Genomic DNA, 26,884 nt, shown 5'->3' with positions numbered 1-26,884 from the left:
ATTTACCTGCACAGTCCTCTGAGTGCCATCAACGTTGACAGACAATAAGGGTGAGGCCAGGTTCCACGTACTGGTCACATTTAGTTTCGAGCCATCAACTTCCACCTGTTGTGACACAAAATAAGACTGTTACCATGAAGACAGACAGGAAACTGATCTCAAGTTCACTGCTGCATGCAAAGCAGCAGCCATTTTAACAGATGGCTTCCAAACAACCTGTCATGTTTACTGCTGCAGCCATGAAAGACAGGGTCCAATAACAGAGTCTTCCCAGCCATCTCTGGGGAGAGGTGAAGGACCTGTGAACAGCTGCCTCTGGGTACTGAGGCTTCAAGTGATTTCAAGAAAGTAACAAACAGCCTTCTAACTGGAAACCTAGCTGGACATGCTACATTTACTGCAATTAGACAAGTAATGCATATAAATTCCAGTGACACTTTGCAACCCACACAACAGGGCTTGCATATAATGTCCTCTCCAAGGACCAAGGAAGAACTTTCTCAGTGCTAATTTTAATGATGAACTAAGTATTGTTATCTTAATTAAACACACACTTTAATTAGGGATTACTCTCTGGTATTGAATAGCCAATCTATTTAAACTTTGAAAAGTTCTACTATACAGTTGCCAACCATAAATAATTTTTACCAAAGCATCATCAAAAACAAAAAAATCCATAATTATTCAAATCAGAGATAGAATTAGAGAGAATTTTTTTTAATTTCTAAGTAAGTAACATAAAAGTAGTTAAATGAAAAAGAAATCAAGGGTAATTAAAACACTCACCAAAGGTTGTTTCCTAACTCTTTGGTATAAGAGACTGGCTGGAAATAGCATTATTATCTTAGGTCTATACATACTTGCATATGTTGCAAAGTAAGCATAAAGCAGAACCAATATGCATGGCTGCTAATAATCCCTACTGTCAACTCTCTCCAAACTGCACAGCCACTCTGTAAACTTAGATGACAGAGTCCTAATGCCTTTCTGTTGAACCCCTGGGGACAGATAAGGTGACAACAGTGAACAAAGGCTTTGTTAAAACATTTATGTCAAGGATTGACTACCCTAAAAGGATCCATGCTTAAAGACATAGCCAAAGAACGTTGAAGGCTTCATGGCATTGTTGACTAAAAATGTGACTCTAGTGAATCTTAATAGTAACCTAGAACTCTCATCATGTCTTAGTAGATGATAAGCCAGGATAAGTCAGGAGGAGGACCACATGGCACAGGAGACTCCATGGCTGCAGGTGGACAACAGGCACGATGGGCAGTGGAAGTCTTTTCAATGTCATCATAGCATCAGAAAAGCCCAAATGAGATCAGGAATTGGTACTCAACAGCTAATGGTCCAAAGCCAAGCAGCTTAGACTTGGAAGTCTATGGCTTGGACCGCTGTTCCAATGCCCCTGACACATGCTCTACTTTGATGGGGTCTAGGGACAGAGAAAGAAGCATGAAACACAAGTGTCTTTGTACAGAAGAAAGTGATAGTCTGCCCTTCCAGTCTAAACCAGTGCCCTGAGCAAACATTGGACACTGGCTCTGCACCCAGTCCCATAACACCCAGAGGGAGCCTGACTCCCAGGTGCTCTAACATGCTAAGGATCTCACAGGTGAGGAGGCCACAACAACTGGCCCAACACTGGAAGTAACTGGAACCACTGGAACCCAGGGATGTAGGAACTCCCATTTAGCCAGGGGCACGGCTCCCTTCTGCTCTGAACCAGTGTCCAGAGAAGACATTGGGTGCTGGCTCTGCACCAAGTACAACAACACCCAGAAGAAGCCTGACTCCCAGGTACTCTAACACGCCCAGGATCAGAGGTGGTCTGAAATGCCCAGGATCACAGAGGAAGCTGAGTTTACAACCATGATCTTAGGATCACAGGATCCCAGAATCACAGGATCACAGAGACAGCTGGACTCTGAGGAGTTCTGACACAACCAGGATCACAGGAGGTATAGGCTACAGTCAGAGATAGTGAAGGCAGGGAACACTAGAGATAAACAGATGGCAAGAGGCAAATGCAAGAACATAAGCAACAGAAACCAAGGCTACTTGCATCATCAGAAAACCAGTTGAACCACTACAGCCAGGCCTGGATACCCCATCACACTGAGAAAGCAAGATTTGAATTTAAAATCACATCTCATAATGATGATAGAAGACTTTAGGAAAGACATAAATAAATCCCTTAGAGAAATACAGGAGACCAGGAGCCAGCCGTCCCTGTGGACAGCTCTCTGTGTTTACATCCTGCTGGGAGAGAGCTAGTCTCCCAGGAGTGCTAATACACCTGAGAGCACAGGTAGGACTACCATTTCTGCTCCAAGGGACCCACCTGGAGCTCCCAAACACAGGAACCAAGGAGCAGCCTGGGACAGGATCCTTCTGGTTTTCATCTGTGCCTGGAGCTGACCCCTGTGCCACAGCTTTCTGTGCCCGGATCCTTATGGAAGAGAGCTAGTCTCCCAGGAGTGCTAGCACACATGAGAGCTCAGGTAGGACCACTACTTCTGCTCAGAAGGATCTACCCAGAGCCCTCAGGACACAGGAAAGGAGAAACAGTCTGGGACAGGATCCTTCCTGTTTCCATTGGTGCCTGGAGCTGACACTGTACCACAGCTCTCTGTGCCTGGATCCCAGGTGGGGAAAGCTGGACTCCCAGGAGTGCTAGCACACAAAATTATTGAATGGTCAAGCCACTGTCAGAGATAGCAAGACCAGCTAACACCAGAGATAACCAGATGGTGAAAGGTAAGTGCAAGAAGCTAAACAACAGAAACCAAGACCACTTGGCATCATGAGAACCCAGTTGCACCACCACAGCAAGCCCTTGATACCCCAACACACGTAAGAGCAAGATTTGGATTTAAAATCACATATCATGATGATGTTAGAGGACTTTAAAAAGGACATAAAAAACTCCCTTAAAGAAATACAGGACAGGACAGGTAAAAAGGCAGAAGCCCTTAAAGAGGAAACACAAAATTCCCTTAAAGAATTACAGAAAAATACAACCAAACAGGTGAAGGAATTGAACAAAAACATCCAAGATTTAAAAATGGAAAGAGAAACACTAAAGAAATCACAAAGGGAAACAAAACCGGAGATAGAAAACCTAGGGAAGAGATCAGGAGTCATAGATGTAAACTTCACCAACAGAATACAAGAGATAGAAAAGAGAAACTCAGGGGCAGAAGATACCATAGAAAACATTGACACAACAGTCAAAGAAAATGCAAAACACAAAAAGATCCTAACCCAAAACATGCAAGGAATCTAGGACACAAGTAGAAGATCAAACCTAAGGATAATAGGTATATAAGAGAGTGAAGATTCCCAACATAAAGGGCCAGTAAATATCTTCAACAAAATTACAGAAGAAAACTTCCCTAACCTAAAGAAAGAGATGCCCACAAGCATACAAGAGGCCTACAGAACTATAATAGATTGGACCAGAAAAGAAATTCCTCCCATCACATAATAGTCAAAACACCAAATGCACTAAACAAGAAAAGAATATAAAAAGGAGTAAGGGAAAGAGGTCAAATAACATATATATAGGCAGATCTATCAGAATTACATCAGACTTGTCAAAAGAGACTATGAAAGCTAGAAGATCCTGGGTTGATGTCATACAGACCATAAGAGAACACAAATGCCAGCCCTAGCTACTATATGCACCCAAACTATCAATTAACATAGATAGAGAAACCAAGATATTCCATGACAAAACCAAATTTGCACAATATCTTTCCACAAATCCAGCTCAACAAAGGGTAATAGATGGAAAACTGCAACACAAGGAGTGAAACTACAAACTAGAAAAAGCAAGAAAGTAATCATCTTTCAATTAACAACAACAACAACAAAAGATAGCTGCACAAACATAAGTTCACATCTAACAACAAAAACCACAGGAAACAACAATCATTGGACCCTAATATCTCTCAACATTAATGGACTCAATTCCCTAATAAAAAGACATAGACTGACAGAATGCATATGTAAACAGGACCCAGGATTTTGCTGCATACAGGAAATACACCTCAGTGAAAAAGACAGACACTACCTCTGAGTAAAAGGCTGGGAAAAATTTTTCCAAGCAAATGGTCCCAAGAAACAGACTGGAGTAGCCATCCCAATGTCAAATAAAATCGACTTTCAACAAAAACTTATCAAAAAAGATAAGGAATAACACTTCATACTCATCAAAGGAAAAATCTACCAAGATGAACATTTAATTCTGAACATCTATGCTCCAAATGCAAGGGCACCCACATTCATAAAAGAAACTTTACTAAAGCTCAAAGCACACATAGCACCTCACACAATATTAGTGGGAGATTTCAACACCCCACTCTCAGCAATGGACAGATCATGGAAACAGAAACTAAACAGGGACATAGAGAAACTAACAGAAGTTATAAACCAAACAGATTTAACAGATATCTATAGAACATTTCATCCTACAACAAAAGGATATACCTTCTTCTCAGCACCTCATGGTACCTTCTTCAAAATTAACCATATAATTGGTCACAAAAAAAAAAAGGCTTCAACAGATACAAGAAGATTGAAATAATCCTGTGTATTTTAGCAGATTACCACAGACTAAGGCTGGTCTTCAATAACAACAAAAACGACAGAAAGCCCAAATACACATGGAAGCTAAACAATGCTCTACTCAATGATCACTTGGTCAAGGAAGAAATAAAGGAATTAAAGAATATTTAGAATTTAATGAAAATAAAGGCACAACATACCCAAACTTATGGGACACAATGAAAGCAGTGCTAAGAGGAAAACTCTTAACTCTGAGTGCCTCTAAAAAGAAACAGGAGAGAGCATACACTAGCAGCTTGATAGCCCACCTGAAAGCTCTAGAACAAAAAGAAGCAAACACACCCAAGAGGAGCAGACAGAAGAAAATAATCAAACTGAGGGCTGAAATCAACCAGTTGAAACAAAAAGAACTATACAAAGAATCAACAAAACCAGGAGCTGGATCTTTGAGAAAATCAACAAGATAGATAAACCTTTAGCCAGACTAACCAGAGGGCATTGAGGCAGTATTCAAATTAACAAAATCAGAAAGGAAAAGGAAGACATAACAACAGAATCTGAGGAAATTTTTTAAAAAATCATCAGATCCTACAACAAAAGCCTACACTCAACAAAAGGGGGAAATCTGGAGGAACTGGACAATTTTCTAGACAGATACTAGGTATCAAAGTTAAATGAGGAGCAAATAAACCATCTAAACAGTCCCATAACTCCTAAAGAAATAGAAGTAGTCATTAAAGGTCTTCCAGCCAAAAATATCTCAGGACCAGAGGAGTTTAGTGCAGAATTCTACCGGACCTTCATAGACGACCTAACACCAAGACTCTCCAAACTATTCCACAAAATAGAAACAGAAGGAACACTACCCAATTTGTTTTATGAAGCCACAATATAATGCTTATACTTAAACCACACAAAGACCCAACAAAGAAAGAGAACTTCAGACCAATTTCCCTTATGAATATTAATGCAAAAATACTCAGATTCTCCCAAACCTAATCCAAGAACACATCAAAATGATCATCCATCATGATAAAGTAGGCTTCATCCCGGGGATGCAGGGATGGTTCAATATATGTAAACCCATCAATGTGATCCACTAAATAAAAAAACCCAAAGGGGGGGGGGGAACACTGAGAAGCACTTAAAGAAATGTTCAAATTCCTTAGTTATCAGGGAATTGCAAATCAAAACAACTCTGAGGTACTACCTCACACCAGTCAGAATGGCTAAGATCAAAGACTTATGTGACAGTAGATGCTGGCAAGGATGTAGAGAAATAGGAACACTCCTCCATTGTTGGTGGGATTACAGGCTGATACAACCACTCTGGAAATCATTCCTCAGAAAACTGGACATAATAATACCTGAGGACGCAGCTATACCACTCCTGGGCATATACCCAAAGGTACTCCAACATATAACAAGGACACATACTCCACTATGCTTATAGTAGTCTTATTTATAATAGCCAGAAGACTGAAAGAACCCAGGTGTCCTTCAACAGAGGAATGGATACAGAAAATGTGGTACATTTACACTATGGAGTACTACTTAGCTATTAAAAACAATGACTACATGAAATTCTTAGGCAAATGGATGAAACTAGAAAAATCATCCTGAGTGGGGTAACCCAATCACAAAAGAACACACACGTATGCACTCACTGATAAGCGGATATTAGCCCAAAAGCTCAGAATACCCAAAATACAATTTATAGACCACATGAAGCTCAAGAAGATAAAAGAGGAAAGTGTTGATGCTTTAGCCCTCCTTAGAAGGGGAAAGTGCAGCCTTTGTGTCTAGCCAGCCTTCCCAATTACAGCATGGACAGCAACCAGTAACAGTCAATATCACATCTTGAGATACAGCTGAGGAAAAAGAGAAAAAGGTAAATAAATTGGGAGTATAAAACACAAGAACAACTACTCAAAGAAACACAGGAAGACTTCAGATAAATAGTTCTCCAAAGACTCAAAGAAACCATAGGAAACATGACCCTCGGCTCAAAGAAGAAAAACAAAGGTTCAAAGAAAAGATTACACAATAACAGAAGGAAATGAAAAGCAAGCTGGTAGAACTCAAAAAAAAAAAAAGAGGAGGAGAAAAATAACACTATAGAGATAAAAGCCTCTTGAAGAAGCAACCAAAAATAGAATGCAGCTAAAAAGAAATACCAGGACATAGAGCCACTAATATAAAAGCAATAATGAAGAAAATAGGAAAGGCAACACAAAAGATACATAATTGTCTTATTCAAAAAGGCCAACAAAGCAAAAAGAGAAATATAAAGCCCAAGATACAAAAAGGTAACATTTTTTGTTGTTGTTGTTTCTTGTTTTTTGAGATAGGATCTCACTGTATAGTTGCTTTAAGTTCACTAAGCCGACCACATTTAGAGAGCTGCCTGCTTCTGCCTTCCAAGAGCTGGGACTAGAGACATGTGCCACTATGCCCAGCAAGAGTAATTTTTCAAAATACATAAAACATTGAATTTGTAGGCTTATGATTATAACAGAATTCTATGCTCAAAGAAATAATTACATAGCTACTTGGGCAAAAAAAAAATAAGAAGCTACATACATGAAGGAAAAAAATAAAGTCAACCTAATTAAACAAGAGCAACATCAACACAGAAGATCTCAAGAGTAATTTGTTCTAAGCAGATCAAAGGAAACAAGTTAGCTAATTTTATACCCAGCCAAGGTTTCCCTAGAGTATAGCATAAAAATATATTCTCTGCATGTAGAGACTTAGGTTGGAGTAAGTTTCTAGAAATAAGACATCTTTGTAGGTACTAAAGTAAAACTACTCTCAAAGAAATACAGAACAATATATACAGTGTGCTATCCTTTCTTTAAAAAAAAATAGGTATATGTATTTTTTGTTGTTGCTGTTTTGTATATTTTTAAGACAGGGTCTTCAATGTTGACCAGGCTTGACATGAATACCAAATTCTCTTGTCTCTGCTTCCCAGTGGCTAGGAAGACAGCCATGGACCACACAGCTAGTTTTAAAATTAAGTAATTTGTTGTTTGCTTGTTTGATTGCCATGTTGCTAAGCAAGTGAATTACTATGAAATATAGCCCCAGTCCCCAAAGATATGCAGTTATTTAAAACTTCTAAATGTTCTTTACTTCTCAGCAGGAAGGTACATTTCTCTGAGAAAGTGGCTTTTAAGCTAAGATCAGAAAGATAAGTACAATTTGGGTAAATATGCTAGTATTTTGGATGTGCACAGAAGTACCACTGAAAAAAATTTTTTCAGAGAAACCCAATACTGTAAGATAGTTTAGTGAGTAAAGCATTTGTTGTACAAGTGAGAGGACTTGATTTCAAATCCCCAGATCCCAAGTAAAGCTGGACAGTGTTATGTGTAGCAAATTCATTAGAGATTGTGCAGTGATGTCTTCCAATGTCACAGCCTTTGTTCATTTAACTCTGGGACTTGAAGATCAATGGACAAAGATGGTTTCTTTGTAATAAGATGTAGCAACAATCTCTTCTTTCCTGGTCAGTGGCTGGACTGGGGAGATTGGGGAGATCTTCTGCCTAGCAGAAAGGGAAACGGTGTCTCTGTTTATTCTTTGCTGGTCATGTGATATTGAGCAAATATCTGAGGTCTAGTGTTGTTACCAGGGCCAGGGTGGGAGATGGGGGACAAGGGAACCCTCAGGCTCACGGGTCACCCAGCCTGCTGTACACAGCAGTGAAAAACAAGGGGACTGTGTCAAACAAGATAAAACTAACACACATTCTACATGCACACCCTGGCATGCACACAGATATTCACACATACACAAGTGTGGGCTCTCACGCATACATCACAGAACACACACACACACACATACACACTTTTTAGAAAGTAAACAAAACAAAAACCCTGTGGGAAGAAGCAGCAGCCACATGATGAAGGACACAGAGGAGTGACTCTGCCCTTAGCACGGGACACAGCCTCTCGGTATCTGTAATCAAATGCTGATGATCACAAGTCAGGACACCAAGCTGGCTATCCGTGGTTAGAGAGAAAACGCACATACTGACAGTCACATGGAGGCAGAGGGCCAGAGCGCACACTGGCCACTGGCCTTCCACTACAAGGAAAGGGTGTACAGAGGGAATGCGAAGGTCGCCCAGAGGAGGAGGAAGCAGTGAGGCAGATTGAGAGGGTCTAAGCAGGAATTTACCAAGAGAGTAAGAGTTGTTTCTGGGGTGCATACTATGAGAGGGAAACTACCACATGGTTTTAGTGCATGTGAGAAGGTACTTGAATATGCTGAAAAAGAGCAATATGTAAGAATCAGAGGATTACTAGCAGAAGTTACAGAGACCAACCAAAAACGATGGAGACGAAGTGGAGAGATTACAGAGAAAAGGATGGGGACAAGGTAGATCGATTACAGAGAAAAGGATGGGGACAAGGTGTAGCAATAAGAGAGCAAAAGAAAAGTAAAGCTTTAGGAACGGAGGGCTGGAGAGGATCTCCCATACTTGGCCAAACTCTCTCTATCAGCTTGCTGCCACTGCCCCCCAAATCTGGATGTCTGCCGCACCTCTCCCCTGTAGCTCTCTGGTGTCTCCAACAGGTTCTCAGAGAAGCCAGGAACTTTTTGTAGAAACATAAAGTGGTCATTTCCAAACCTCAGACAAAGGGGACACTGTAATGCCAACTTGAGAATGAACAAAGGGGGGAGGGTGCACACACTGAAAAAAACACCTGAAAACAAGCAGTTGAGTGGTAAGGACATCAGGTGCCTTACTATCCTGCAACCATCTAAAGAAGACATGCTAATTTAAAGTCAAGAGCATTATAAATTTGGATGAATCAGAGCTTGGCTATGGCAGATGGGGCTGTAAAATGGCTCGCTCCTGCTTTATTTTCTGAAAACTTTCTCCCAGCATAATCATAGAGAGGTTTAGTTGAACATTATTCAAAATAAGGTTATTTAAGGCATTTCAAAAACAACCCCAAAGCACAATTTCTTTTCATTTCCAGAAGGTATTTTTCCACATTTAGTCACCTCCCTATAAGTCTGCATTCTACTGAAAACAGCCAGCTGCATTGTGGCACAGGCAATGCTGGTGTGAAACATTTCCTGTGAGCTGTTTGGAACATTCAGTTTTCCTATCCACGTCATCATAAGGGGAAAAACACACACCCTAAATTTATATGGCATTTGATGAGAATACTTACATTATCACTAAAAAGCAACAGTACAAGGCACTTCCTCATGATTACCACCTGACACAGTAAAAACACTGCTGCTTCTGGTGCAACTGCACCTGCTAAGCTTTTAAAAAGTGTACTCAACATTAGGAATGTCAAACTCAAAAACAAAGTATTTCCCAGCTCCACCCCACAAATAATAAGACTTTGAGAAGATGTGGACTGTAAGAAATGCTTCTGGTTCACCCTGCAGCTTTGCATGTCGCGTGTAAATCTTACTTTTCTAAATCTTACGTTATTCTGTGCTAAGAAAATTAATATTACGTAGAGCTAAATCTGAGCTGAAACTGTGCATCTATTGCTTCTCTCACTTCTGTTCCTACCAACAAACTGAAGGACAAGATGCACGGGCAGAGCTCTGCTGCTTCACGGAAAGGCATGACTAGTTCCTGCCCCTTTAAAGACTGTCATGGTGGATTCTTTGCTTTGGGAGTATTTTTGTTTGTTTGTTTGTTTTTTATTGTTTATTCTTTGACAAGGTTTTTCTACATAGCCCAAATTGGGCAACAAGCCTTGATCCTTCTACCTTAGCTCCTCAGGTGCTGGGATTCCAGGTATGTGACACCTGGCACAGGAACTTAAAAGTCAGCACACTGCACGGAAGATGAATAAAGGAGATAATTGTTTACAGATTCGACTCTCAGGCGGGAAAGAACCATTAAAATACTATACCCAACAGAATCTTCTCCTTTTTCATGGATAAGAAAATTACCTCTCGGTAGTCCTGTGAGAAGTCATATAAACTTATATTAAAAGCAAAGACAACAAACAAAATGTAAAGGCCAAGTAAGAGCTGGAGAGAAGGTTCAGTGGGTCAAGTTTGTTTTTCTTACAAAGGCCCAAGTTCTGTTCTTAGCACCACATGGGGTGGCTTACCAGAACCTGTAACTCCAGAAGCCTTCTGGCTTCTTTTGAGTACCCATATGATATGTGTGCATGCACGCGCACACACACACACACACACACACACACACACACACACACACACACACACACGTACATACACCCATATAAGTTAAAACTAAATCTTTAAAGACTGGGACACAGAACTGCTATACTATAAATGCTGGGGTATTTTTATCATTATTCAGAAAGAAGGCTTGTACTATGGATAGAAATTTTAATTAGTTGTTTTCATTCTTCTGACTTAACTACTGATGACAGTAGTTAAGTTATTGTTTAACTGTACACCAATGGGTGGCATATCTGAACTCTTCACTTACAAAGGCACCTGAATGCTGTGGCGGTTAGTTAGTTGAGCTATTATTCCCACTTAGCATATCTACACTTTACTGGATTATATAAAACATAAGTATTCCTTCAGACTCTGTTAATAAAAATATAATATGCCTATGATTTAATGGGTTTAATAATTTTACTTGCTTCAACATTTAAATGGAATGTAAAGGTTTTGTTCTATAACTAAAATTGTTCTTAAACTTTCAATATTAATTATAGCATGTTCTATGTCTTTAGGGTAACAAAAACATGTTTTCTAAATTCCTTGATCATATTTATTGATTGTGTGTGTGTGTGTGTGTGTGTGTGTGTGTGTGTGTGTGTGTGTGTGTGTTTTCAGGCATATACATGAGATACTGGAGGACAACTGTCTGGGAGTCACTTCTGGCCTCTATCTCATGGAAGCAGGTGTCTTGATGCTGCTACTGTGCTGACAACTCCAGGCTGGCCAATCTAAATGCATCTGTGTGACTCTCCCGTCTCCATCACCATTGTCAGTGGAGTGCTGGGGTTGTGATGCATGTCACTGAACACAACATTTTACATGGGTTTCGGGGATCAAATGCACACAATCAGGTCTGTGCGGCAAGCACTTATTCCTACATGAGGTCATTTCCAAATTCACAGTAGGCTTTTTTCAATTCTGCTCTTCCACTCACTTACTAAGAGAGCTCTCTGAAATGTTCTAATATCTTGGGTGGCTTTCCACAGAGGAGTGAGATGCCCGTCTTACAAAAGCAAGAAGACAAGCATTGCTGGTGTTTGTACTTTACACTAGCACCTTGCAAACAGTATGATTTCTCTCCCCCAAAATTATATATATGACAAACCATCAAGAGGAATTAGATATGACAGTAAAGCTCCATCAGCCTGTCACGAAGGTTATATTAAATATGCATTGTTGTAAGTGTAATTAAATATACATCAAATGATGTGAACTGAAAAAGAAATTTTAGGTACTGATCTATATATTACTACCAGTTTGATTGTCTAGCTTCTGTTTAATTATCGCCTCATTAATTGATCGGTAACAACTTTAATTTCAGTTTTATGGTTTCAAAACAAAACCTCTGTTATCTTGCTCATGTTTTAATTATGTTAGTAGTTTCTTTTGGATTGGTGTAATAAGGTCAGGCTCTAAGATCATACTGTAAATTATATCAGCTTAGTGAGTAACTCCAGATAGATGTGCTTTTACACAGGACACCATGTAAGCTTAGGATCAGGTGGAGTGGGAACCCTGCATCTCTCTGTGGTGTCAGGAAGAGTCAGGCAGCTTGCTTTGAAGGTCATTTCCTCAGTCCCCTTGACATTCCGGCCTCCATTTCACACATGCAAAGTGCAGGCACCTAGCATAGCACTTGCTTACCGCCCATAGTGCCCAGTGAGCGAGCACCTCTGGGGGTGGCGCTTCTGTCCACCCTTCTCATCACCCAGAATCCTCATTTGCATTCTGATTTCAAATACAACTATTTTTCTCTGATACTTTTAAGAATACGTTTGGAATTTTTTCAGTGATATATAGCTCTTGCCTAGCATATTTGAAGGTTACACCAATACCTCAAAACAGCAGCAACAACAGGAATTTTTCTTGGCCCTTTGGGGTTTGTTGTTTGTTTGTTTCTCTACTTGAAGCAGGGTCTCATGTGGCCCCAAACTGACTTCAGCCCACCATGTAGAGAGACCAACCTTGAGTTCCTGACCCATCTGACTCCTGGTCACAGTGCTGGAGTCACAGCTGTCACCCCCATGTCTGGTTCCTCTTTGTTACATTTTTAGCAGCACTTCCATAGTTTGGGTGATAATTTCATCCGATTTCTTTTAGCATCTCTTCTGTTTTTCACTGCTTCCAATGTCTCCAGTTCAATCCCACCACATAATCCGAGATCATGTACATTGCCACAGGATGTTCACAACAAGACTTCTTTCTCTTTCTGGCCTCCCACCCACTGCCACCACAACACGTATTTCCCATTAGCCCTGTCTCCTCTGTATACTTACCTGAGGCAGTTCAGCACTCTAACACTTTCCGCATGCATGCACAGCGTCCTCAACAGCCCATTCAATACCCTGTTTCTAACTCTCCTCTCCGGGAATAGATTTTCCAAAATCATTTCTTGAGCATCTATGGCAGTAAGTGGCATAATTCTTCATGTGAATACTCCAACAGGTGACACATGTGCATTATGATCCCAATAATATATGCTTGGTAGATTTATGCTCTTTTCTTAAAGTCAGAGCAAAATTTTCCCAAAAAAACTAATATGCCCCTCATGTTGTTAAATTCTCATTTTTAACAGAATATTTTATAAGCATGAGCAATGAAGATTTCATGTCTGCCAGATGCACTGGCTCCAGAGGGCTCACTATATCCACTCAGTGGGAAACTCAGTAGTTGTTTGCCTTGTGCCAAATGCATTTCAGAAATGATCCTGTTGTGTTTTTTCTTAATCCAATTATTCCTCGGGCTGATCATGAGAAACCATGAATTGGCAAAGTGGACCTCACCAGCTCAGGAGCTACTGGTGTTTGTTACCTTGGTCACTACTGTGCCTATAAATAGAAAACAGAGAAGTGGTGAGATCACTGCTAACCTTCTAGCGCATATTCTTTTTTTTTTTTTTTTTTTGGTTCTTTTTTTCGGAGCTGGGTACCGAACCCAGGACCTTGCGCTTCCTAGGTAAGCGCTCTACCACTGAGCTAAATCCCCAGCCCTAGCGCATATTCTAAATAGCTGTTACCTGGGTCCTTCTGTAGGATAATGTCATATATGTAACATTGTTAGGATTAGCACACACAGTTCTGTGTACATTACCCAGATTTGACAGTTGCTATTAATCCTCTAGCAATAAAGAATACTTTCATGATAACCCATGAACCCATTAGCATTTCAGCTTACATTCCCCACAAGAATTTTCCTTACATAGTAGTAAACAAAACCAAGAAGTTCTCATCAATCTAATATTACCATCAAATTCTATTTAGATCTCTCTAGTTGCCCCAGTGGTGGCCTTTAGGGTAGGGCATGTCTCTGTTTGTCTGTCCAGACCAGCATCTTAACTTTGCCCTGACTTCTGACAATGTGCGACTTTCATCATCTCAAGTAATGTCCTGAAAGGTTATTCCCTTTTTTGACTAAAAGATGAGATTTTGAAAGGTAATTAGTTCACAAGGGAGATTCCCTCACAAGGGTCCAAGTATCCTTACAGGAACCCAAGACCTTGCTTGCCTGCTCTGTTGTATGCTTAAGCTCTTGCTCAGCCATGGTGAAACAAAGCAAGAAGATAGCTGACTGCAGGCCAGGGAGTGGTCCCTTCGTAGTACCCGACCTTCCATTGCACTGATCCCAGACTTCGATTACACAACTGGACAAGTAAGGGCTTGGTATATAGGATGCCACATATGAATACAAGGCACAGCCAGCCTCCCTCAACAGCTGTAAGAGTGCAGAGCAGTCACACTGAAAGTGTCTCCTACTTTGGGATCACATTTCTCACAGCTGCTTATCCAAGGTGAACACGTCACTTGGGAGCCATACAACTGTCAGTCTGTCCCACACCCAGTGACGCCACTTACCTTATCTCTCGCTAAAACACTTCCTGCCAGCTAAGTTAAACTCAAAGGAAGTACAACCAAATCTGTTTCTATCCCTGCCTGTTGCACACCACTTGGCTATTTAATCCATCAAGCTTATTCTAGATTTTAACCATCCAAGACTTGCCAAGCCCTTCAAACAGGAACTGCCTTCCAATACTTGGTTCTCTGAAACACTCTTTGGCAATTCAATTATAGAATTCACTGCACTTCAATTATAGAAAAAATATGGTCATGCATTAGCAAAACAAAGTTCAACTAACTTGACGCTTTAGGTGAAATTTAAAAAGAAAGGCTTCTTCTGTGGGAAGGAGTGAGATCAGGAGCTGTTTGGAGATTTAGGACACTGACAAGCCCTGCAACTTAACAAACATTAAACTAATCAATCTCTAAGGCTGTGGCCTGCTATAAAAGTCAGGAAAAAGAAAAGGCAGTGAGCAAGGGCAGATCAACAGGAACAGCACAGGAGCTCAGCATTCTGTTGTCTGCACTTTGTGAATGCTTTACATTTCCGTGGTAGAAATGAAAGAAAATAGGTCATTAGGTCAGGCTAGCTATTTGGACAGTTGCAACAAGTTCCAAAGATTTCCAGCCCAAATTGTAAATAAATTACCAAGACAATTTGACCAAAGGGAGAAATAGTTTCCTGAGCCACGTGGCAAGAGGGAATATCTCAAAGGACAGCCCGCCCTCCTTCTACTCGTTTGATGCCTTCTTGGTTCTTTCCTTCCTGGAACAACCGACTCCTCTCCATCTTCCAGACTTCTTTGATCAGCCACAAAGTTCTCCTGCTTTTCCTTCCCTACCTGAGGAGTGACCTCAACAATTTGAAAATCTTTCCAAAGCCCTATTGCCAATCAACTGTGTCTATACACCTCTGCTGACCAGTTGGAGCTGTGGCTTTCTTGTGTCCTGTAAGTTTTTGTAGCTCAAAATACTTCTTGGCGTCTAGACATTTAATGAACAGAACCATCCTTCCTTCTTCAGGCTTTTACTCAACCATCTTCAACCTACCACTCACCATCCTGATTCTCCTTGCACTCTTTCTTTCATTCAAGTGAGTATACACAGGCTCCCATTCCCAACTATATTCCTGATAAACTTGGACTTGCCACATCATGACCACATTCGTGCTACTTACTGTTTGCTTCTGAGCTTTTGTTACATTCTCACAGCACACCATGAATGTGTCTTTTCTTGCTTTGAAATTCTACAACATTTTGTGTGTCTGTGCACACCTAATGTCACTTAATGACCTCCACTGTATTAAACTCAAACTCCTGGAAGTTCACAAGGGTATGTTAGACTATTTCTCTTTCATTTCTCTCACAAAGAGTTTAGCACAACACCTTGATCTTGAATTCTAGTAGGTTTTTGGTATCTACTATGTTAAAGTAAAACAATCTAATCAGACAGAAGATCTAACTTAAAGCTGAGTGTACAATACATGTGCAACCATGCATATGTATGTCATGGAGCATATGTGGCAGGCAGAGGACAACTGTGAGAGTTTGTTTTCTCCTCCCCTATTTATATGGGTTCTGGAAACCAAACTCAGGCTTGGGAAGCACGCACCTCTCTGCTGACCCATTTCACTAGCACAGAAAAAAAATGAGATTCCAAGCCTATTAAAAAGCTATTGAAACCCATGGCTTAGACAAAAATATCATGGTGTCAAAGAGAAACAAGCAGGTTGTTTCACTTCCATGGTCTTCAGTGCATAAGTTTTAGGTCTTAGATTACTAACCACAAACAACATGGTTATTTGAGGTTTCCTGACACAGCTCCAGTAAGACTAATAAAAACACTTCTAAGTTAAAACTATTTTAGTCGTAATGTCCTATAAGGTGCATTCATTAAAGATCCATAAAAGCTTACAATGGCAGTTATTTCAACTGCATAAAAGACTCCATTAGAGTCTTTCATAACTTAAAACCTACAGCAGAATCTTCAGACATCTATACCTCATTGCCCACCCAACATGTATGCGGCCCAGCAGACTTAACACAGTTCATTTAAAGAAAGACAGGCAATAACAAAGAAGTTCAAAACAAATAAAAATGCTACTTAAAATTCTATCCCATTTCTGGGGTTTCACTTTTATGTCCAGAGAACTAAAATTATCTATTCACATCATTAGATGAATCCTTTAATCTTGATGACTGTGAACAGAGTAAAACTACTCCATTATGTGCAAAACTGTGCTTTCAAACCCCAAAGAGCAGACAAGAGGTCTGGCATGTTTCCAGGAGCCTTGGAAGAGAGTATGGCTAATATATATTAGTTTTGGTAGCAGTTACCAAGAATAATACACTGGCTGTGGCCAAACTGAAAGCTGGCAAGCAAGGAAAGGGAAGGAATGGGTGGGAAATAATTAGGGATAGCACAAAGAACTAATGCACAAATTAAGTTCATCATTAAAGATCTCCAGATATAAGTGGAGGTGGTGGTGGTGAAATCATTCCTATAAAAATTATAAAATATAATTATAAAAATTATAAAAATAAAATCTGAATATTTAGAACACTGTCACTCGGAAGCAAGAAATAAATCAAGTCCATCTCATTATAAGCAAAAAACTTGGAAAGAAAGGCACGGCCTGAAAGTGTCTTGATTTTTTTTCCATCTCTCAAGCAAAAATAAATATTCTGAAGACATTCTATGTAATTTTACTATTAATTTATTGCAATGACTCTCAGGATGCTGCATCAATAGCAGAGTGCAAAAATGATTAGGAATGGCTCATCTACATAACATCAAATGAAAAAATCACAACAGTTTTGCTGAAGCATCTTAATTGGAAAAGGAGCATTCCAGCCCCTTTCTGAGCTGAAGCCTGCCGCAAGCCTCTCTCTCCCTGCTCTGCAAGCCGGAGCCGTTGGCTGAAGGAAGCAAGAATAGAGCATGCTTTAATCCAAGAAAGCTGAGTTATTAAGGGGGAATCAAAAGCATAGATACCTACTGGACAAGCATAAGCTAAAGCTCTCAGAACTCACCTAAGGCTTGTTCTCTGGAAAGCATTCCAACTGATAGAAACTACAGTAGTACTAACATGAAGATTAAAAGATGCCACTTACTAAGTAGACAGTCTGTCTGGGCTAAGGGTGCTCTGCATATAGACAGGAATGATACAAAAAGGTCTTCAGTGACATTTCCAACATAGAGTCATTCCTTGGATCAACATAGCATTTAGCAAGCTTTATTAGGTTCATCTTGCTGTCTTGTGTTCTAGAAAACTATATGCACACATACACACACAATGGTGTATCTTAATAATGTTAATATGCCTATTCTCCAAGTCCAAAATGAATCCCTTCCAAGTCAATTTTGTGACACCTGTGTCACTTACCTGCTCTAAGACTGCTAAGTAAGCCACACACTTCTCATGTGACCCATAATTCAATGTTGAGTTTAGTCTATACTAAGACATGCATCAAACTTTGGCATCAAATAAGTTAATCTTGTAATCAGCAATAATAGTAACTTTCATCTTATTTCACATTGTCTTCTCTGAGCATTAAGAGCAGAGATAGGAGGGAGCAAATGGGCAGTGGAGCACATAGCTATAAAAGGTTACCTGAAAACCAGTCACTAACCACATATCCTGCATAGAATGCTTTCTCCAATTTCTATTCATTGAAAGATAGGGTCATAATAAAGTGTCCCTATTAGTCTGGGTCACAAAAGTAATTCAAGATGCATGGAAAAACTCTTATTATCATTCAAGTTTGCTAAACCCATTCAACCATTCAGCCCTTTGCTTTCTGATAAGACTGCCAACAACTATGCCAATTAGTGTCAATTGCCATGTTAGATTTTGTTAACATCTGCACCTGCCTACCAGTTAGGTTAGCCTGCAGAAAGGAGTGACTGATGCCACGCCAACTGGTTTTGAGGTAGCACTTGCAAGACTATAATTTTTTAATTGTACTGAGTAATTTTTAAAGCAAGTTTTCCAAATTAAGTTTCTATTTCTTCTTCTTCTGGAGATAGACAAATTTAGCATTCATCTGTAAACTATATTTTGTTTTAATCTGGAGTTTTATAACCAAGGAAAACTCAACATAAGATAAACTTAATGAATCACATATTTACTTAAAATATGAATTTATAAATTGAAAGAAACCATTTCAAGATTATCAAATGTTAAGTTTATGCATTTCACTTAAATACATGACTAAAATAAATATCTAATGTTTTGAGATTTTTCTCATTTAAGCGCAAGATTTCTTATTGTTTCTTTAATGACTGAGAAATACTTAATGTAGCAGAAATCATGAACAACAGAATCTTCTATATCTGCACATTCAAGCATCTACTTCATCTTTATGTTTAAAGAATTGCTCACAATTTAAACTCATGAAACACTTTTAAAATACTCAAAACAATTCATCAATCTTTGATTTATTTTTGGGTCAGATGCTTCACTTTGGCATACTGTAATTAGTAGTAAGACTATTTGTTTCAATACCACAGTTGGAGCACATTGCCCACAGTTGATGAGTGCTCCTAGACCCAATGAAGTGCTTAATGGCCAAGTGCAACCGTGACAGGAAGTACAAGCTGCACGTCAATACAGACAGAAAGCACAGGAGATGTACACAATGTAGCATGTTCTATCTGGTGTCATTACTTAAATTGCTACTTTTCTTCAACGATCTATTCTGCAGCTCCAGCTAGTAGAATAAATGGTAATTTTACCTGCCAAATTTGGCACAAATGAGGACAAGCAACTTCATTAGCAGAACAATGCTTTCAATATGATTTTTCCCTTTTCCACCCAGTGCCAAATAGTAGAACAATTCAAATCAAGAAATATAAGCAAAATTACCTCCTCTTGTTGAAGTTTTATATGCTTGAATAAGCAAATGATCTACAGAATGCTAGCAAGAATCTCCTCCTCGCAAGTTAGCATATATATATATGCATGTATATATGTACATACATATATATAATTTGTATTGCATCTTAAATACGAATTGGAATGCTATACTCATCCAAGAATGAAACGATGAGGTAAAGTTTCCGACATATTGTGTGTACGAAGTAGTTTGCCTTATCAAGCATTTAGAACATATGTGGTGAATAAAACTAAAAGACTAGACTTGGATGCAACTTTTTGTTAAAATGTCAATGAATGCACCCAAACCAGTGGTGTGGAATGAGGCTGTTTTTAGTCTGTGGTAAAAAAATAAAAGTAACATGTACTACTCCCCACTTCCCCAACCACAACCAGATCGCACACTTCTGTGGTGTTTTCAGCAGCAGCCTATAAACAAAATAAAAAATTCCTCCAAGTTTCTTTCTGATCTGATCATAGTGACACCAAGCCTAGCCTGTCTACTGCTTACGCTGAACTTAAATTAGGGGATACGCAAAGCAGCTGCAAGATGCCACCACGAGATTAAGAGTAAACAGAAGCAGTTTTTGTCCAACTAAGTGAGCTTGATAGTTAGTCAACAAGTCTGCTATAGACTTTATTTATGACGTGAGGTTGTGCTGTGCTTATGCTCTCCCTCTGGTTCCTTAAACATACTCCTTTCGAGAGCTGTACATAACACATCTAAACACAACCAATGGCTTTTACCTAAAAACTCAAGTGAGCAAGTGGAGCAGGAGTCATATAAGCCGGCTTCTGTGTGCTGCCATGAGAAGAAAGACCCCAAGAACACACAGGGAATGGGCTCTGCTCACAGAACTTTACACTTTAGCAATGTCTACCTTTTATTGAGGTTTAAACAACATGATTTCTTTTATAACATCCTCCCTTCAGAAGGAACATTCATTGAATCAACAGAAATTTCAGTTCTGGCAATATTTAGATTATACATGTCCTTTGTTTTTATTTCCAGCTATTTAAATTTTGTCACTTGTTCAGAGATAGGGCTCTAAACAAAAGAAAAGGAACATTAACAAGGTATCTAATGTACATCCTAATCCTTGACTCCTCAGAGCATCCTACAACAGAGAGATCATGAATTGGGTTTTTATAAATGAGAATCTAAGGCTCTGGGGCACAGGAAAGTTAAAAATTGCTCAAGATTCCATTGCAGTAAAGGAACCAGTTTGATGTGGTTGCCTCAGGAAGTCAGAGACTCCTGTTGGTGACAAGTGGGGCAGGAGAAAAACATGGCAGGGTGGATAATGCAATGCAAAGAAAGGGCACTCTGAAAGCAACTGCAGGACAGCCATGAAGTAGAGAGTATATAAACAAGATACTTGGGAAAGTGGCTGTGAAATCAGGAAAGGTGGGTGGAGATTGGACCAAACTCCCCAAGAGCAGGACTTGGCCTGGCCCCATGGTCGCACAGGTGCACCTACAGTGGGTGAAAAGGGAACCACAGGCTTTATCTCAAGGGTCCCAGGGCCACAGAGAGAGGGAAGAGCACAGAGGTCTGTGGTGCCTTCACTAGTCTCATTAGACAAAATTTACCGAAATAATCATAGACATGAAGGCTATTTCTAGGTGTACCTTTGAGCTATCATGTTTCAACCTCAACGAGGGTTTCAAAGGAGAAATGAGTAAGAGTTTTAGAATCCAGAATAGCGATTGGCACTGACAAGTCTTGTCAATGTTTGTGTGTTTATCTATTTATACAAATTATTCACATGTTGTTCTCAAATGGTAAGAGATCTGCTTGCAGAGTATAAACTTTATTAGATTATGTAAAACACCAAACAAATATGTGAATTTACACATCTAAGGTGGAACAGGCACAGTGTTAAGGGCTTACCACACATACACACTTGGCACTCTACTAGGGTCTTCATATATATTACCTTATTTAAGTTTTACAAAAACCCTAGCAGATAGTATCTCCATTCTATAGATGAGGAAAACTGGGGCTCTAGAACAATACTTGGCCCTGTTAGCTTCCACAGCCCACCTGCCCCAACTTGGGCTTTAAATTTAAGTTAATTTCTGTCTTCTGGCCCTTTGTCTACCTGTCTACCAGCGCTTTATAATATACTACTGTGGCTATAGCTCAGGGGAATCAAATGGCCTCTCCTTACAAACAGTCACACAATTGTCAGGAACAGAGGAAGTTTCCTATCTTCAAAGAGTGTTGTTTTCAAAACAGCATAAACTTGTTTCTCTGCCACCCCTTACCTGGCCCCACGCTGAACTTGGTTAGAAAAATTAACCTAGCTACGATCAGCATTTACTAAGTTGGAAAAAATGGAGGATGGATATGATGGCCTATGTCCTTATATCTGACTTGTTGGGTGTCAACAAGTCTGCCCTGTTGGCATAATAGAAAATGTGACCATTGTGATGTACTGCATATTAACTTCACCAGCTAGAAATAGTTCCCTAACAAGCTGTCTTGCAAATTGACATAAAAGACAACTCACTAACATTCTGACCCTTGGTATTTTCTTTTTCTACCATGATTTTTAGAGCATCCACCAACAAATAAAGAAAATTACAGAACCATGTACTGCTGTTATAAAGGTAAAAATCATTAAAAGGACACTCTGAATAAACCATACCTGTGATTTTTCAAAGTGAGTACATATATATAAATGTAATAAAATATTTCTGTGCCATGTCTATAATTCTCCTAATACTAGGAATTCGACCCAACAGTCACAATTCATAAAACAAGTTATCAAGAACAGAAAGCTCACTGACCCTGGGCTCCACCCTCACAGGTAGCAATGAATAGCCTAGTGAGAGCACAAGTGGGAGGGGAAGCCCTTGGTCCCGCCAAGACTGAACCTCCAGTGAACGTGATTGTTGGGGGGAGGGCAGTAATGGGGGGAGGATGAAGAGGGGAAGCCCATATAGAAGGGGAGGGGGAGGGGCTAGGGGGATGTTGGCCCAGAAACCGGGAGGGGGAATAACCATCGAAATGTAAATAAGAAGTACTCAAGTTAATAAAGATAAAAAAACAAAAGACACGAGAACAGTCTGTGAGCTGTGACTTTGGAACAATATTAAGCATCAGCAGTCAACATTGATTTTATCTTTTCTTAAAGACCTGGGCAATATGCAATGTAAAAGTAACTTTTGAGTTTTTCTAAACCTCTGGATGTCACACCAAGAAGATCTGAAATGCAAACCTGTGCTCCTGGATGAAAAGCCCCTGAAGCCCATAGTTTTCCCATCGGAGCACAGCGAATGCATGAGCATAGTCCTAGAGAGCGTCAGAACCCTCAGAAATATCACTGGGGTGTGGACAGAGGAGATAAAAGACGCTGTGGTGGTGGGGCACACTGGATCCTAGACATAGTAAGTAGAAGAGAGAAGAGAACATTACTGGGGTGGGGGGAGTGCCAGGCACCAGCTATTCTATTGAAATGTGACAGTTTGCAGATAATTTCAAAAGTACTAGCTCAGCACATTTTAAAGTCACATTGTCCTGTGAAGAGCATGTTTTCTCAAGATGTTTACTGAGAAAAATGCCATGACCTGTGCCATGGGCAAATAAGGTGGGGCAAGCACCGCATGCACTGTCCGTGACTTTGCTTTGTGATTGACACTGGTCGCACGTCCAGGTTCTGGGTGCAGCCTCACATGGGCATTCATACAGGCCCTATGCACAGGTTAGTGACATCTTTTCAACTCACTCAAAGCAAAATCTGGGAGGCACAGCTGCTGCGGTGGTCTGAGAAGCAAGATCTATTCCACACATCTCATCTTGAATGGCCAGCCCTACCAGCCTGATACAAAAGGAGCCTTGGTGGGGCCAGCTATGTTTGCTTAATAATAACAGTTGTATAAACATGAGGTCCTCTCAGTTAAAGGGAAACCAACATCAAAAAGCAGTAAAACACAGAACCCGAAACCTCTCTTTCTTTGAAGAAACCCGTTTGAAGCGAGGTGTTTCTAGTTATGGGTGAGTGGAATGAGAATTCAGCTGCAACAAGCGGACATCCAGGCCCAGGAAGAACTAATTAACTCCATGTGAGCATCGGCATCTCATGCTGCCTCACACATTTCAAAGAGAAGCCCTTGTCCGCCTTCTGCGAAGACATCAAAACAGTCAGTGCAGCTGCGGCACATTGAGGGTCCATGACAATGATGTTGTTTTTATGGAATTCCGAGAGCTGAAGGAGCCAAGATTCAAAACTGCCTCATCACTGAATCAGCGAGGGCAGGACACTCCCACCCATCACCACTGGGAATCCCTTCCTAGCTCTGACCCTATTTAGCAAAGCTTCTGGACGGCCTCTGGAGGGAGATGGTAAGCCAACATTAAAGTGCTTCAAGCACTTGATAATGTGTGGCTAAGAATTCAAGAATTGACAGGATAGCTTTTTTCTGAACCACCAAACCAGGATCTTGATGTAAAGACTCTGATAGTTGATGAAAGCCAGAGAAGGAGATAAGAACTTCAAAATCTTCTTTACCAAAAACATTCTACTTACCAGCCATTACTCGGGCTATGGAATAGTGGAAGAAAGTTGCGGTGTGAATTCAGAACACTTTCCAAAAGATTAAAGTCCTCCTAACATTTTGCCTCTGAGGCTTCCTAACCTCATTATTGGTCATGGCAGGCACATGCAGTCAGATGGGGCAATCACATTTTTACATAAAGACCAACAGTAGATGGACGCAGTCCCAAAGTAGGAAGAAAAAAAAATCAACCAACCCTCATGCATAGGATGTAGATGGAGAGGTAAACCAATGCCATCCACACAGCAGCTAAAAGTCAGGTGTCAGGCTCAGGGGCCAAGAACTCGCCTCATACATGCCAGAAGCTGAATACAAACCCTAGCACACCAGGAGAGGAGGGGGTGAGTGGCTGGACAGATGAGTGGCAAGGCTTCACCAGCAAGAGAGCCTGGCTTCTGGGTTTTCACTCACTCGGTCATCATGAGCACATCACTGGGCCACCTTCCTGCCCACTGTGTCCTCGTTCAAGTGAAGAGCTGGCCTACAGAAGCTAGCTAGATTCCAGTCAGGTCCACATCCTGTGGTACTTTTCTTCAAAAGTGCATTCAGGGAGGCACAGATTGGTTTCAAATATAACTTGGTTTCTCACACAACTAAAAACTTCTTTGCTACTTCCTCTGACTCTCCAAATTTGGGGCATCCTAGGACAGAGGAATAAATTAAAGCCAACTCAAAGGGAACTGTCCAATACAGGACAAAAACCCACACACAAGCACACACCTCCAGCACAGAGAAAAAGGCAAAGTGTGGCGAAGAGTGAGGCAGATGGTTTCTCCACTGATGTCATTCCTTTAACACTGTCTGGGGTACACATCAAATACTTCACATTTGGTAATAGAAATCTCCCTATTGTACAAAAGGGAAAACACCGGCACTCAAAAAGTACAGTCTGCAGTAAAGTTATGCATTCGATTCACATGAGTGCTAGCCAGGTAAAGCCTGGCATAGAAAAAACAAAGAGGTGAGGATGCAGTTCCAGGGGAGAGTGGCTGCTTGGCATGCACAAGCCCCGGGTTCCATCTCCAGCAGAGCAAAGCAGTAAAACTTTTGAAAAACTTCATTAAAAAGTGAAGTATGAAAATTAAGGTAGCTGAATGAAACAAAGTTTACAATGGCCTCCTAAAGTCAAAATTGTAAAGCCTGTTCAACATGTGTGGATTGCAGTTTTTAAATGTCCTGAATATCAATGTTGTTGAATATATTTTGTAACTAAGTCAATCAAATATACAATACATAGAAGCAGCCATAACAGCGTCTAAAGTTTGGGAGGCTCACTCTACAGCTAAAGGGGTAGATATAAGCTACTCCAAAATATGCACCTTGGCATATGGAATATCTTAAGCTTCGGGAATTAGAGAAATTGCAGGTGCAGGAAAGACTCTCTGACCTTCCCTGAAGCAACTCAGGAGAGATAGTTTCCTCACTGCAGAGGGGCAAGAGCATCCTTGTGTCAGAAGCCCCCAAAGTCTTGGAAGCCCTGCTCACTGCCCCCATCCACCACCCTTAGTTTAGACAGCTCATCCTACTGCAGGCCCCTTGCCTCTCCATGAAACTAGAACATGTCTTTTTGTCTTCACTTCATTATGAAATCTTGTGTCAGGTGCAAGCGCTTTTGTATAAATACATGTACTTTTCCCCTTGTTAACGTGCCTTTTATTACAGGGACCCAGATGAGAACTTAGAAGAGTAGAAGAAAAAGATACATTTCCTCTACTACAAATGGGCTTCAGAAAAAACTCCAGCAGGCAGGTGATGTACTCAGATGAGCCAGCTGCCACACGAATTTCGTGTTCTCCTTCTCACATGAAGACCTTGCACATGGGACCAATTCTGTCAATTAATTTTTTGGTACCTTTCCAGGTGCTCTGATGTCCAAATATAATATTAGTCTGCATTTTCTTTGCTGGTTACTTTTTTCCACTTGCACAAACAAAACTAATTAGATTGAATATAATATTCTGCAAATTTGACTTTAAAAGATGGAAATCCTATTCTTTCTTAAATTGTTATTTATTATCATCGTGTGAGTGTGGGCACACATGCTGGATACACACGTGGAAGTCAAAGCAACTTTCAGATGTCAGTTCCTCTTCCCCCCATAGGCACAGGATAAACCTCTCAGGTTTATCAGGTTTGCCCAGCAAGGACTCCAAACCACTGCACCATCTCACAACTCCAAAATCACATTCTTTCTGGAAGACAAAACCTTTTAGTTTTTTTCCTGCTAAAAAACAAAAACTCAGTAGCATAAAACATCAAGGCCAGGGAGATGGCTCAACAAGTAAAGGTCTTTAACTCCACACCTGATGATCTGAGTTCAATCCCTATGACCTTCTAGGTGAGAAAGAGAGGACCAACTCCCACAAGCAGTCCTGACTTCCATACAAGCTCCCATGATACCTGTGTGCTCAAAACACATAAAGACACATTTAAACCCTTTAGATTAATGCACTTGCTTTGTCCTTTTTTATTTTTTAGACTATGAAGAAATTTGAAATGTCACAGTGTCTTAGCTGTGATGAAACACCATGACAAAAAGTAACTTGAGAGGATACATTTCCATAACATTGTCCATCATTGAAAAGAAACCAGGACACCCTGAAACACAGCTTGTGTGTAGAATCTCAGGAAACACTTCCCAGAAGATTTCACCTCAACGATGCTGGACTTTTCATAATCATTGCTAATCTCTCAGCTCCCAGCTGACCAGCATCAATGTCAGTGAGGCACACATTTCACATCACCAATACTAGTCTCTCAGTGGTAACAGCTGACTCCTCAGCCCCCGCTGACCAGAACCACAGAATCGTAATTCAAAATAGCAAATGCCCAACCACAGTCTCTT

At 40.4% G+C, this 26,884-nt stretch overlaps 1 protein-coding gene across 5 annotated transcripts in view; it reads right to left on the bottom strand.

The window, feature by feature from the left end:
• Pcca (propionyl-CoA carboxylase subunit alpha) overlaps window positions 1–26,884 on the bottom strand; it is a 334,592-nt gene that overhangs the window by 96,548 nt on the left and 211,160 nt on the right. For 4 of the 5 annotated variants that reach the window (NM_019330.2, XM_087586568.1, XM_087586569.1 and 1 more), the window contains 1 exon segment: window positions 7–105. In NM_019330.2, the coding sequence (NP_062203.2) occupies window positions 7–105 (99 nt within the window). 5 annotated transcript variants of the gene reach the window in all.

The sequence above is a fragment of the Rattus norvegicus genome, chromosome 15 (assembly GCF_021556685.1).
Source record: "Rattus norvegicus strain SHRSP/BbbUtx chromosome 15, alternate assembly SHRSP_T2T, whole genome shotgun sequence".
Classification (NCBI taxonomy): domain Eukaryota; kingdom Metazoa; phylum Chordata; class Mammalia; order Rodentia; family Muridae; genus Rattus; species Rattus norvegicus.
Note: the sequence above shows the minus strand (reverse complement) of the source record. Positions and strands in the feature narration are given on the sequence as shown.